Source organism: Callospermophilus lateralis, chromosome 6 (genome assembly GCF_048772815.1).
Source record: "Callospermophilus lateralis isolate mCalLat2 chromosome 6, mCalLat2.hap1, whole genome shotgun sequence".
In the NCBI taxonomy this organism is placed as follows: domain Eukaryota; kingdom Metazoa; phylum Chordata; class Mammalia; order Rodentia; family Sciuridae; genus Callospermophilus; species Callospermophilus lateralis.
In genome coordinates this window covers 21,364,186-21,379,346 of record NC_135310.1, presented here as the reverse complement: position 1 = coordinate 21,379,346, position 15,161 = coordinate 21,364,186, and the positions used below count along the sequence as shown (strand labels likewise).

Below are 15,161 nucleotides of genomic sequence, written 5' to 3'. Positions count from 1 at the left end.
TCTTTATAAATACCCTGTCATCCCCAGGATTATTCTCTGGTCAGAGAAATCTAAGACTCCTCCCTGTAGAAAAGAACACAAGACCTTTATACAGACCAAAGATTCCAAGATCCAGAAAAACAGTATAATTAAAAGCAAAGACCATTGATCCTAAAATCTGAAATACAAGTTCCAGTCAGAACAATTTCATACTGGCCAAGGTGACCAAGAGTTACCTTTAGAGCTTTAACATTATTTTAATCTTATTACAATAGCAAAATTATCCCTCTCAGTGGGTTTTGCTAGGGTACCTGTGGCTAAGACCATGCACAATAGAGACTTAGAAATCTGATGCAATACTACTGTCAATCAAGAGTTAAGAGGTGATATCTGGTGGGACTGTCTAGAAACTTCCCTAAGATCCCCAACTAGGGAACAAAGGGAGCATGCGGGCATTCTCTTTTTTGAGGGAACCTATCCTCTTCCTTGAGGGCATCTTTTACTTTCTCCTCTAATAAGCTTTGCTATAATTTTACTATGAAATCTTCTCATGTGAGGACACAACCCCCAGATTCCTGGGACTACAGTTAGTAAAAGTCTCTTCCACCTTCCACAAAGCACCAGCATAAAACATAATTCAGTTGTGTTCTTGCCCACTTGATAAAAATGATAGTCAACAATATGTCCCATAATATGTTCCATGTGAGACCTCGACAGACTGGTCCTTACCGTCCATATTTCTATTTTTCTACCATCACTGTGCCTATAACTCACCACATGGGAGTTTGAGGAAGTCTCTCAGAGGCAGAAGAGACCTTTACTCCGATCTTCCAGGCTCCTGACACATCACAGAAAAGAATTTAGGGATGTGTCATGTTTTAGCAAAGACAAGAAGAAGAGCTTTATTAGGAAGCAAAATGTAAAAGTAAGCATTCTCAGAACATGTGCTATCTAGAAAGCAAGATGGGTGGTGACAGCACTTGAAGTCTGAGATTTTTTAAGGTAAATAATTAGGTGAACTGTGTTTGATCTAAAGGGACTGGACTTCCTTCGGGATTGGGAAATACTGATAGTGGTTCTGGTGTGGCATGTAGGTTTTAGTTCACATCAAAATCTCTGGTGGTCAGGTTGATCAGGTTAATATCGCCGGTTATCAGTGACAAGTCCTGCTTCCCTACATGTTGAAGTTTGAACATTAGAAAAGCATGCATATGAAGCAGGGTTTATTTAAAAAGGGGTAACATAGACTTCTCCTGTGAGGGAGAAGGGGCCATAGCTGGTAACATGGTATCCCAAGAAGAGATGTTCTGCCCTTTTTGTATGTCCTAGGCTTCCTTTGTTCTCCTGCTTTCCCCACTTATCTTTCTCCTTCCTGCCTAGGTGACTAGGCCCAGGAACTGCTGGGTGGGATGACCAAAAGGTGCAAAACAGGTGGGCTGAAGGGGAAAGGGCAGGATGGAGTACACAAGGACACATTAACGTCCTTATAGCTCCCTGTAGGGAGGGGAAATTCCTGGACAGGTTACCTTGGCAACAGGTTGGAGCAGGGGCAGGTTCTTGATAAGATCCCTCAGGGAGCAGTCTCCAACTTCTCAGAGTCACTCAAAATTGGCCTCCTTGACCCGACCTGACTGATTTACCTACACTGACTGCCTAATTCTGGCTTCAGATGTGAGCCCCTAGCTTTAGAGAGCTAATGGTCTCTTTCGGTCCCTCAGCCTCCTTTGTTTAGCTCACAGCTCAGGAGTTGTGCACAAGCCACCCATTCCACATTGCAACAAGGACATTTCTCCTTTAGAAATTAGTTTTTTTTTTTTCCTTCTTTATTTCTAAATTTCTATCTCATAACCACTTCCTTAAGAAGACTGAGACTTTCTATACAGTTCTCTTTTGTTTGTGAGCTTTCACCAGAATCATCTTTTAAAGTACGTGCATTGCAACATTGGCTTTTTGTTTAGCCTCTCCCTATTATGCAGTTCCAAAACTGCTTCCACATTTTTAGGTAGTCATTTATAGCAGCAACCTGACTTCTCAGCATCAATTTTCTGTCTTAATCTATTTGGGCTGCTCTAACAAAATATCATAGACCAGGTAGCTTTTGAACAACAAAATTTTACTTGATCATTCTGGAACCTAAGAAAGCTGCACTTGCCAGTAGACTTAATGTTTGGAAAAAACCTCCTCCTTGTGCTTCTGGCCCTCTGGCTGTCTCCTCACATGGTGAGAGGGGTAAATAAGTTCTCTGGAGTTTCTTTTTCAAGGGCACCTGTTCCATTCATAAGGGTTCTGTCCTTGTGACCTAATTACCTCCCCAAATCTCGACCTCCTCATATCATTACCTCAGGGGTTAGGAATTAGCATGAATTCTGGGGGTACCAACACACATTCAGATCACAGCACTCCCCTCACCCTGTATCTCTTAAGTTATGTGTTCTTTCAGGAGGTTTCCAAAATGAATTTAGTTTTTTCCCCTAGAGAAATAACCCGTGAAGCTGCTAAAGTAAAATGTTTCCGTTTTTTATTCCCTTTCTATATGAAAAATCTTCAAATATTTGGCAACAGTTTTATGCCTACTCCATTTCCATTATGTTATTGGGTTTTTTGGTATGTAACTGAATATTGTGTACATTAGCTTTCATTCCCACTGTACTTTTCAGTCCTAAAAGCCCACGGAATTTCTTTTTCTATTAAAGCTGCAATGAATAAAGCTTCTGTCACTTGGGATATAATTAGTCTTAACTGATGCTGCAATATAGTATAAATGAAATGCAATTTTGTCATCACTGTCATTAATGTGGTCAAAAAAAATTTGTGCTTTAGTAGCTTCTTATAATGCACATATAATGAAAGTTTTAAATTCTTTGTTTCTTAATAGAGCATATTCAAAGTCTTTCTTGTTTCCTTGACAATCACATTCAGCATTACTACTATACTGTCTTATTATGTCAAACGAACCTCAAGGACTTGAGAAAATACAATTAATTACTCTAACACTCAATGACCCCAAACTACTGGCCCTTTCTGGGTTTTATTTCTTTTGTTAGTTTAGTTGAAGTTTTAATTCCACACTATGAATGAGTTGTTTATTACACTTAATATTGTCTGCTTCTAGTAGCCTTGCCTCTTCCCAATTTTTCTAATGTTCTAGATGCAATGAGAAATATTACCAGATTTTTAGAATTATTTAACATTGGTTTATATATATTGATAATGAAGACCTCAAGGATCAGCCTAGGGGCTTTGCATCTGCACTGTAACACTTTGATACTTAACACAGTTATAACAGGCACTCCCTAGATATTAATTGAATAGAAAATATTTTGGGATATAAGTTATTAAAGATTTTTTATTATGTTCCATCTAATATGGTAGCCATAAGGCACATGTACTATATGAGTTTGTTACTTAATATTATGTAAACTTAAAAGCTAAATCCCTTAAAAAAAAAAAAAAACCCTAACTCCCTTAGTTAAATCAACAACATTCAAATTTATCAATAGTCAAATATTTTAAATGAACATTTAATAATTATATAATTGTATATGGGAACCTGCCCATAGTTGTAGCATTTTATTATAATGCTATTTTTGCTATTTTATATGCTGTTAGTTTTAGTTTTTTTTTTTTTTATTAACTCTACCTGTACTTCTATTTGTTGATTAAAATAAAGAAAAGCTGGCTTATTTATATAATACAGGTATATAAAATTTTCTTCATCCTAACAGAAAGGTCAATTGAATTTAATTGTTATAATGTAATAAAGTATTTCAATCTTTTCAGTAAATTTTATTTCATAGAAAATTATGCTTTGATGACAAACATACTAAATTTGTGTCAATACAGTGATTATAGGAGAGGAATGTTTGTGCTTTCTCTTTATAGTAATCTATACTCATTTTAAGATAAATTTTAAATTGAGTAAAATATGACCTATTTTGAACAGGCTGGCATAAAACATGAGAAAGGCTGGGTGAGCCTTCCTATCAGAAATGTCAAAATAGTGTTGAAGTGCATAATGATTTACTAGCAAGGAAAATATAGTTTATGTGAAAAGAAGGCTTATTTGTTGTGAACAATATGTGAGTTTGTTAATCTAATCATACTTCAATTATCCCTCAACAGAACTGTAAAAATATAAAATGTATGTAAATTTTTTTTTTAAATAAAACCTGTAGACCCCCAAAATATAATAAGCCAAATTAGGAACTCAATAGGTATGTTAAATAGCAAGCTATATGCAGCCTGAAAGAGAATTAGCAAAATGGAAAATAGGTCAGAGATAATACTCAGACTGAAGCATGGAGAAAATGGTGGGGGTGGTGATGAGAGAATATAACAAGTACAGTAAAAGACACACGACAAGTTGAAAACGACCAGTGCAGTGTTTAGTACATATCAAGAAGTACAGAGTGTACCCTCAGAAATAAAGGATAAATATTTGGAAATAATAAGAGTGGTCAAAAGAACCCCAGAAGTATAAAATTAAAGTCAAGATTCAGTAATTCCTGAAAACACCAAGCAATAAAAGTACAATGAACACCACAACTAGACACATCATAATCAACCCATAGATAAACCTAGTGTAATAATATACAGACATAAAATGAAAGCAACACTGCTACACAAAGCAGCAGAGAATGAATCTTGAAAGAAAAAAAATAGACCAAAGAAATCTGGTGTAAAACTATATGGTTTGTTTGCAATTATTCTTTTAATATGCATTAAGAAAAGAAAAATTTCCAGAATGATACAAGTTTTAGAAGTTGTGGTGGCAGTTGTGGTATGGAATATTCACCCTACCTGGAAGGTACTCTAGGAGAGCTTTTGGGGTGCTGCTGACACTCAATCCCTTCCTCTGAATGGTGATGATACAACCGTGAGAATGTTGAAGTTTTTCAGCAAGTGTACATTATGTGGGCACTTTTTAAAAAATGTATTTTCCACTTTTTAATAAAAATGGTTGGCCAGCTGATATCTTAAGATATAATAGACACACATCTAATGCCATCAGATGGAGCATTAGCCTTTTCTTGGCTATACTATAATCCATGATGGGATTATAAATTGAGATGGGAAAAGAGTCTGTTATACTAACAGACCACTTTTAGGGACACTTTGCTTCATACCCAGTTAATTTACATTTCTATAGCTTGTATTTATAAATTTCAGAATACTAGAAATGCTAATTACAACTTTTACCTTCAAGGTTCTATTAGTTTTATGAGTTTCATGAATTTATGATTGAATGCTAAGGTGCATGGGTAGGGACTCCTACATAGTATGGGTAGACAAATATTAGCAGTTAGTAGTGAGAAGCCATGAGGAAGAGGTTAATAAACAGAAAAAAAATTGTTCTTCATTGGTTTTAAAAATCTGTTACTATTACAAATTTGTAAATCTAGTTTTACTCAAACTTTTTAAATAAGTAAATCAATTTCTATGAACATTTTAAATACATTAAATTTATTTAAACACTGTAAATTTTATTTAAAACTTATATATATATGTGTGTGTGTACAGATACACACATATGTATATATAATTTTTTTTTGAGTACTTTAAAACCCAAAACTTGTAGGAAAAAAAAAAATCTTGGCAAGTATTTAAATCATCACAAAAATGTCATATAACCAAACTGAAGTATTCATAGACACTTAATTTTTCCTATATAGATCATTAATGTTTATAAACCAAAATTTTCATTTGACTTTTAACTTAATCATATAACTAAAATTAAATATTAAGCCATACATTTAAAAGCCTAACTTATTAGATTATGTACTATGCTAAATACGTTTATTTATTACAAAATACCACATACAGTGTCTTAGTTTGTTTCTGCTGCTATAACACAAATATCTTAGATTGGGTAACTTATCAGCAACAGAAATTTATTTCTCACAGTTCTGGAGGCTGGAAGTTCAAGATTAGATGTCAGTAGAGCTGGTGTCTAGTGTGGTGCTTCCTGTATCATGGATGACATTTTTTTTCTCTGCAATCTCATGTAGTGGAAAAAAGACCATAGAAATATACCTTTCTATGGTCTTTTTTGGAAGGACACTAATCAACTCATGAAGGCTCCACCACTCTCATAACCTGATGGCCTCCCAAATCTCCACCTCAAAATACCATTACTGGAAATTAGGCTTTAACATTTGAATTTGGAGAGATGCAAACCATCAATCTCTAGCATACATGTGGATTTTTTTAAACAATATAAAAAATGTTTATGTTTCACAATTTTTCTTATTAATTTTATTAAAAGTTAATTAAAATTTACTCACTGTATTGTCAGGATTCTCCTGAGAGACAGAATCAATAGGACGGGTAGATAGATGACAGACAGGTGATAGATAGGTGTGAGGGAATTTGTTGGGGGAGTAGGATCACACATTTGTGGAAACTGAGAAGTCCCCCAAGTTATCTGTAAGCTAGAGAACCAGTGAGGCCACAGTGTGGCTGTCCAAGTCCAAAGGCCTCAGAGCCCCGGAAGCCAGTGTTGTATAACTGCATCTGAGGTCAGAGGCTGAGGAACTGCTGGTGCAAGTCCTGGAGTCCAAAGGCCAGAGAACATGGAGATCTGATCTCCAAGGATGTGAAAAGAGGGTGTCCCAGTTCCAGGAGGTAAGGAATGAATTTCCTTTTCTATGCTGTTCTGTTCTATCAAGGCCCACAGCTGATGGGTGGTGCAGCCCACACTGAAGGCTGATCATTCCCATACAGCCCACTGATGCACCTGCCAGTCTCCTCCAAAACACTCTCACAGACACACCAGTTAGCGAGGCGTTCCTTAATTCAGTCAAGTTAACACCTGAAATTAGCTCTCCCCTCTACTAAGAGTATGATTTTGTCGTCCGAGTAAATTTTGGGTTATCTTTAAGCTGACTGGGTGTGAGTACTAATCAGAGACTAGCTGGCTATCAGAACTGTAGCTGCAGACCAGCAGGAAAATTTTTCTCACAATTCGTATTTTACCCAGCTTTGAAGAATCTCTGGGCCCTCGGGAACCATAAATGAGTTGATTTCCTAACCCAGTTCCCTTACCTGATTTTCTTTTACTTTCATTCAGCTTTATTATGTGATTAAGGTGGATGGAAATTCTAATACCTGAAACAGGTGACTTCATGGCTTGATTGGATCCAACTAATCTACTCCCTGCTTGGATCTCTGATGAATTCATCTGCATGTCCTTGCTATCTGGCAGACTCCAATGCAAAAATGTGAACAGCATCACATCCTATATGAAACACAGTGTCCTTAGTCCTGCCTTGCTGTACAGTCAGAGATCCCAGAACAACATAAGAGCAAGCCCTTTCTTGGGAAGCCCTTCAAAGTGGCCCCTGTAACAACTTGCTTTCCTTGGAAGGCTGCGCCTGTAGCAACAGGCCAGGTTTGCCCATTCTGGCCTATGGAAAAATGGGAGTCTCTTAAATATGCTTGTGCTGCACTCTAGTGGCCAATCTGTGTAAATCAGAGAAGTTTAGTTCCAGGTAACAAGTCAACAAGTAAAACTTGAGCTTGTAGTTTAGTTTTGCCAGACATGTTGGGAATATAATTTATAGTTTATAACTTCTATACATGTCAAAGTTAATTATTTTTTGAACATGTCTAAATATATATAATATGACACATGTGTTTTTACTGTGCCTGTAATTTGGGGAAATATAATAATTATTCAAAAGGGATTACTAAAAATACTTGTATAGATACCATAAATATCACGGTTATGAACTTTAGTGCTCAGCATTTGTAATTAAACTTATGCCTCTGGGCCCTGTTTCATGAACATTACCCTCATAATTAACTAGAGCAATTCTAAATATCTGATTTCTGTTTTGATCATCAACATCCAGATGGTTACCATAACTTTAATATAAATAGTGTTTTAGAGAACTTATATACATTCTTCAGTAGTATCAAATAAAGGTCATGGTTTAACATGAAGCTTTAAAAAATTCCAGGTTGTAAAAATGGGAGAACAACAAAATGAAGAATATCCAAACTTTCTCTTGTTGAAAAACCATAGTCACTTAAATCTTGAAATTAAAGTTATGGAAGTTTTGTGTTTTTCCCCATTAGGCATTACGTACAATCTGTTATTAAGAAAGGGGTAACTCCAGGATCTGGTTTACCTTCTCTCATGGAAAATGATGAAACTGTAAGCCCCAGCCAGCCAGAATTGAATCAAATAACAGGAATGATTTCCCAGGTATTTGACCTAACCTTTAGTTACATTCACAGCCAGCATGTATGATATTTTTTATTAATTGTGAAACATAGTATGCATATTAAGAATGTGTATTAGGCATTAAACTGCATAAAGAATACTATTAAAATAAATTTCTAATGTATCTCTGACTTAGGTGAGAAAATGGAATATTGATCAGTCCCTGTGTGTCTCCTCTGGGGCATTTCCTATCTGTCATTCAGACACTGGTATTAATCAAATCTATACTTTTCTAATTTTGCCGTGGGTGTATATGTATTTCTAATTGACATACATCCCAGATTAATTGTTACATCATTTTAATGAAATTTGATTGTATTAATTTTTTGATTTCTCTCCCTTAACATATTTGAGAGTTTCCTCTCTTATTGTGTTTCACAGTTCATTCATTTTACTGAACAGTGGTATTTACTGTAAAACCATGCTCATAGTTTTGGAAAATGTATCATGGTGTTAATGGCTGTATTCATCACTTCTTATTTCTTAATGTTGTAAGCATTCTTACCATGATTATTTTGGGGGCAAGTAGTGGAAATTGGACCCAGGGTACATTACCACTGAGCTACATCCCCAGCCTGTTTGTTTGTTTGTTTAAGGCAGGGTCTCACTCAATTGCCTAGGCTGGTCCCAAACTTGTGATCCTCCTGCCTCAGCCTCTGGAATATCTGAGGTGACAGGCCTGCACCATGGTACCCAGTTTACCACAAATAATTTGATGTCCCCTACATACCTATGTACAAATTTCTTTAGTTACAGGGTTCATAATCTTTTTTGAACTATGACTCCTCTTTACAATTACATTAAACTTTAGTGCTCAGTGAAAGCAACTCACCTCTTTCTATGTATTAGTTAACTGAGGATTATTGATAGGGAACAATGGAAAGCAAAATAGCTCTCTGGGTTAGCAATGTGAGAACATACAACTTCACTATTTGATGGGTGAATGACTGCTATGCAGAGTTGACAGTGGCCAGCTTTAGGCCACAGCAGCATCTGTAGACCGAAAGATGTGATCACATGAAATACAACAGTGGGTTTAGTAACTGTTCCTTTCAAGGTAGTGTTTGGCGTACCTGATCTTTCATGATATTTGCAACAGCTCTAATATAATTGAAAATATTTTGATTTCTTTTGTAGGTAGGGTCCAAGTCATTGCTGTTAACATTGTGGCTACTTCCTTACAATGATAAATTGACAACTGAAGAAAATGCTGAAATCCAGTTAAAGATGTAACATGTTAACCATCTGTGGTACTGGGTTTTCGAAATCTAACTATGAACCCAACTATCTAACTATGGCATTAGATTAGGAATCATTGCTCTAGGATATTGTATGAGTAAGCTTTCCAGTAAAGTGACAAAATACCTGAGAAAATCAAAAGGAGAAAAGATTTATTGAGGTTCATGGTTTTAGAGGTTTGCTGCTTGGCTATGATAAAGCAGAGCATCATGGCAGAGAGAGCTTCAGAGATGCTCACCTCACAGAAGCTGGAAAACAGAGGCAGAAGGGGCCAGGAACAAGATGTACCTTTCCAGAACACACCCAAGTGGCCTACTTCCTCCAAATAGGCCCCACCTCCTGCAGTTTCCACCACCTCCCATAGTCCATTCAGTTATGAACTCTTCAGTGGATTTATCTATTGAGGAGATCAGAGCCTACATGATCCAACTACTTCCCAATGTTCCTACCTCTGATCTCTGCTGCATTGAGGGACCCAGCCTTTAACACACGAGCCTTTGAGAGTCATTCCAGATCTAAACTATGACATGAATCTGGAATATAATCAATTGATCATGGAACATTCACTTGCTTAATCTTATAATGAAATGCCAAGGAATTTTCCAGTATGAGTGTAGCAATACCCACTTCTATCAGCACTAAATGAGAGTTTTCTTTGTTCTGCATACTGGCCAACATTCAATACTGTATGATATTTGTCAATCTACTTGGTGTAAAGGGGTGTTTTATGTATAAAATAGGTAATATATTCACATTTTCCAAAATAAAAATAATGTATTCATTGCTTTTATCTATGTATCTCTCCATCTTCAATCTTCCATAGGAAACTTTTAGAATTTCTTTACATAAATGCAAAGAAATTAACTAGGTGCAGTGGTGCACGTTTGTAATCCCAGCAACTTGAGAAGCTGAGGCAGAAAGATTGCAAGTTCAAGGACAGCCTTGGAAACATAGCATGACTCTGTCTCAAAAAAAAGAAAAAGAGACTGAGAATGCAGCTTGGTGGTAAATCACCCAGGCTTCTATCCCAGTTTCATGATTTAAAAAAAAGGAAAAGAAAGGAAAGAAATGCGCACATACAAACACAATATTCCACAACTTCTCTTTATCCAAAAATTTAAAAAATTAAATATGATAATTTTAATCTATACCTGAGAAATGTCTTTATTCTTAGCTACATATTATTTCTTGTGTAAATGAACCATAGTTTTTTTCTACCAACCTCTATAAATGCACTGTTGGATCCTTTTCTATCTTTTCTTGCCATAAATAATGCTCCTGTGGATGAAGTACATGAAGTGGTATGGTTTGATCAACAAATAAGATTTCAGGGGCTGGGGATGTGGCTCAAGCGGTAGCGCGCTTGCCTGGCATGCGTGCGGCCCAGGTTCGATCCTCAGCACCACATACCAACAAAGATGTTGTGTCCGCCGAAAACTAAAAAATGAATAAATATAAAAAAATAAATAAATAAATAAAGAAAGAAGCAGGCAGCATGAACTTATACCTTTAAAAAAAAACAAATAAGATTTCATAAAATTTTATTATGGTTATTGTCAATATCTTCCCTAGGCTTGGTATTATTCTGCATTCACAGCCAGCATGCATAAATATTTTCTTGCAGCCTCACAGAGAGGATGTCAAATTCTGTTTTCAATTTTTGTTAAGCAGATTGGTAAGGAAAAGCAGATCATTTTATTTTAAATTTCTACTTAACTGATAATGTGGCTGACATCTTCCTGTATGTTAACTGCCATTTCTGTGTGTGATTCTGTGAGGTACTTGCTTTTGTCTTTTCTCTTGATTCGATGTTTTTCTTTTTTTATATATCTTCTATTGATTTTATTTTTTTTTAATACACGACAGCAGTGGAATGCATTACAATTCATATTACACATATAGAGCACAATTTTTCATATCTCTGTATATAAAGTATGTTCACACCAATTCATGCTTTTATACATGTACTTTATTGGTTTTTTGCATTATAATTCTTAATACACATATATATATACCATGATTTTTCATATCTTTGTTTGTATATAAAGTATGTTGACACCCAACTCAAGCCTTCATACCTGTACTTTGTAGAATGATGTCCATCACATTCCACCATCCTTGCTAATCCCCTGCCCCCTTCCTTTTCCCTCCCACCTCTCTGTCCTATCTAGAATTCATCTAATCCTCCCATGCTCTCTACCCCAGTATGAGTCAGCCTCCTTATATCAGAGAAAATATTCAGTATTCATTTTTTGGGGATTGGCTAACTTCACTTAGCATTATCTTCTTCAATGCCACCCATTTACCTGCAAATACCATGATTTTGTTGATTCAGTGTTTTTCTTTACCAATTCATAGACGCTCTTGGTACAATAGAAACAGTTACCCTTTACAAATTATATGTGTTGTGATATGTTTTTTCCAAGTTTTTGTCTAATCTTTTCACTCTTCTTATTGTCTTTTTCCTTTTAATTTATTTCCAATTGACAAAATAGCACATTTATCATGTACAACATGATATTTTGAAATATGTATATATTACTGAATGGCTGAATTGAGGTAACCAACATACTTAACATATGTTTTGCTGTGGGAACACTTAAAATCTTCTCTCTTAGCAATGCTTAATAATCTGATACATTTTTATCAACTACACAGTCACCGTGTGGCACATTAAACCCCTTAAGCTTATTCCCATGCTCTAAAAAACATAAAATTCCTCTAATCACTATAATCCACAAAACACATCTGCTATTGTATAAATGTCAGTTTTTATCTTGGACACATCACCTCCTGGATTCCTCTGATTTCTTTTCATACAAAACTAATGACTGGCAACTGTCCTCTTGAGATTTCCTTCTGTCTCCCTCTGATGGGTTTATTTGGGAACAACATGTCCTCTTTCTTAGTTTGTACCCTAATTTTGGTGCAGTACATCTTCCAATACCTCCTACAATAAGAAGTAAAAGAAGTAATATTATGAGCACTTGTATGCTTGAAGGTACCTATATTCCACCTTCCCACCTGGTTGATATTTGGGCAGGATATGAAATTCCAGTTTGGATGTCATTTTCTTCATAATTCTGAAGGTCGTGTTAGTACCTGTCTTCTACTTTTACTCATTGCTTTTGACGATACAGGTGACATTCTGATTCTTAATGTGTGTGCTACTTGCTGCGCCACTCTAGAAAGTTTTAGGATCATCTTTTCTTTCTTGGCACAATATAATTTCACAATGATTGTCCTGGGTCTTTTGGCATGAATTTTGCTGGATGTTCTGTGAGGTCCTTGGGAAATTATGATTTTCAGTTCTGAAGAATTTTCTTACATTGTTTCCTTGAGAATTCCTTCTTATTTTCTGTGCTTTCTTGATTTTCTATTATACTCACCGCCTCTCAATTTACCCACTAATGTGCTTGAATTTTTTCCCTTTCCTTTTCATCTATTTGCCTTTACTTTACATTCGTAATAAAAATGTTTAGTTGTGCTAAAATACCCATAACATTTATCATCTTAACTTTTTCAAATGTACAGTTCAGTAGCATTGAAGATATTCACATGGCTGTATAACCAATATGCAAAACTCTTTTCATTTTTAAAGGCTTAAACTTTATCTCTAAGCAACAACCTTCTTTTCTCTTCTCCCAGATCCTTGAAAACTGACACTCTACTTTCTATCTCTATTCACTTTCCTGCTTTATGTACCACCTATAAGGGGGAATCATAAAGTATTTGCATTTTTGTGACTGGCTTATTTCCTCTAATATCATGTCACATTTGTGATTGGTGTTAGGAATTTATTTTCCTTCAAAGGCTGAATAATATTCCATTATATGCATACTGTATTAGTCAGGGTTCTCTTGAGGAACAGAATCAACAAGAAGTATAATTATAAAAAGGGGACTTATTAGGTTGGTTTACGTGACCAAAGGCTGGATAGTCCTCAATGGCTGTCTTCTGGTGGAGAGCTGGAAGAACCAGTAGCCCAAGAGGCTGAAGCCTCAGAACATGAGGGATCAATGGTGATACCCTAGTCTGAGACCAAAGACTTCTGGTGAATCACTGTCAGAGTCCTCTTTGGAAGAGTGAAGAAGTGATAATCGGATATCCTCAGACAGTTGCAGCAGCAATCAAGAACCAGTTCAAGAAGAATCAAGCTTGAATTTGGTGCTTCCTCCTTGTTCTCCCAACTTTTATTCCATCCAAGCCATCATCCTATTGGACTGTGCTGCCCACACTTAGGGAGGGTCTCCATTTCAGTTGGCTATCCCACATGCCAATCATTCCTAGACACACTCTCATCCACACATCCATAATTCTCTTAATCATGGGCATCTCTTAATCCAATCAAGTTGACAATTCAAATTGACCATTACTCATACACCACATTCAAAATATGCATTCATCCCTCAAGAGACTTTTGGGGGGCTTCCACCTTTGGGCTGTCATGGACCAGGCCTCCATAACATGGTCACATACACCTTTCTTTGAGACTCTGCTTTCAGTTCTTTCAGCAGGTCCCAAGTGTTCCAGTTTCTCCACATTTTTGGTGACTCTTGTTATTTCCTGTGGGTTTTATTTTATTTTATTTTTTTGTTTTCCATGGTAGCCATCCTTCTTGGGGTGAGTTGATGTTTCATTTTGGTTTTAATCTGCATTTCCCTGATGATTAATGAGTTTGAAAATCTTTTCATGGGCTGTTTGCCATTTGTATATCTTCTTTGGAGAAACGAGTATTCAAGTCCTTTGCCTATTCTTTTTGTGGGGGAGCACAAGAGATTGAACCCAGGGGACCTTCACAACTGAGCTACATCTCCAACTCTTTTTCTGTTTTTTATTTTGAGACAGGCTTTTGTTAAGTTGCTGGCCTCAAACTTGCAATCTTCCTGCCTTGGCCCCTGAATCCCAGGCATGCGCCTAGCACCTTTATCTATTTTTTGATAAGGTTGTTTGGGGGTTTCATTGTTGCTGTTATTCTTTGGAGAATTTCTTAAGTTCTTTTTGTGATACTTATCATATACATGATTTGCGAGTACTTTTTCTCACTCTGTAGGTTACATTTTACTATGTGGACTGCATCCTTTGATGAACATTTTGTTTTGTTTTGCTTTTGTTTTGACATTCATTTTTGCTATTCATTTTGCTGCCTCTACTTCAGGGTCACCAAGATCCGGGGGTTTCCCTCTGGATTTTTCTCAAAGTTTTATAGTTTGTCTCTTCGTCTTTTGTATTCACTTTAAACATAACCTTTACATATATAACCTGTTAGATATAACCTTTCTATTGAATTTGCTTCATTATCCTATTTTCAATTTTGCCGAACTCTTCTTTATTCTTTATTACTTTCTGTAAAAGTTTCTTATTTGATAGATGAATATCCTCCTCTCTTTATGATATCTCTGATATCATTATTTTTTAAATGCCCCCTATTGCTGTTATTGTTCTTGACTCATCTGTATTTATTGCCCCTTAAACAGAATGTGTCTTGGGGACTACATTTCCATTCACAAGCGTTATTGAATTACTTCTCTAGCGAACTGTATCCCTCAGTAGACCATACCAGATCTTTTGTCACTGAAGTGTTTGTTCCAAGGTAGACCTTGATGTTTAAAAGAGTGTCATTTCTCAGGATCCACTTTTTAAGCTTTCCATTCCTTATAGTTACTCTTTGTGCATGTACTCGTCCTCTAGAACAAAGCATGCTAAACTCAGAAGA

General features: G+C 36.1%; 1 protein-coding gene across 1 annotated transcript in view; it reads left to right on the top strand.

Moving 5' to 3' along the window:
• Adgb (androglobin) overlaps nt 1-15,161 on the top strand; it is a 163,063-nt gene that overhangs the window by 70,000 nt on the left and 77,902 nt on the right. The window contains exon 13 of the mRNA XM_076859659.1: nt 8,059-8,188. Coding sequence (XP_076715774.1) covers nt 8,059-8,188 — 130 coding nt within the window. The remainder of the gene's footprint in view (nt 1-8,058; nt 8,189-15,161) is intronic.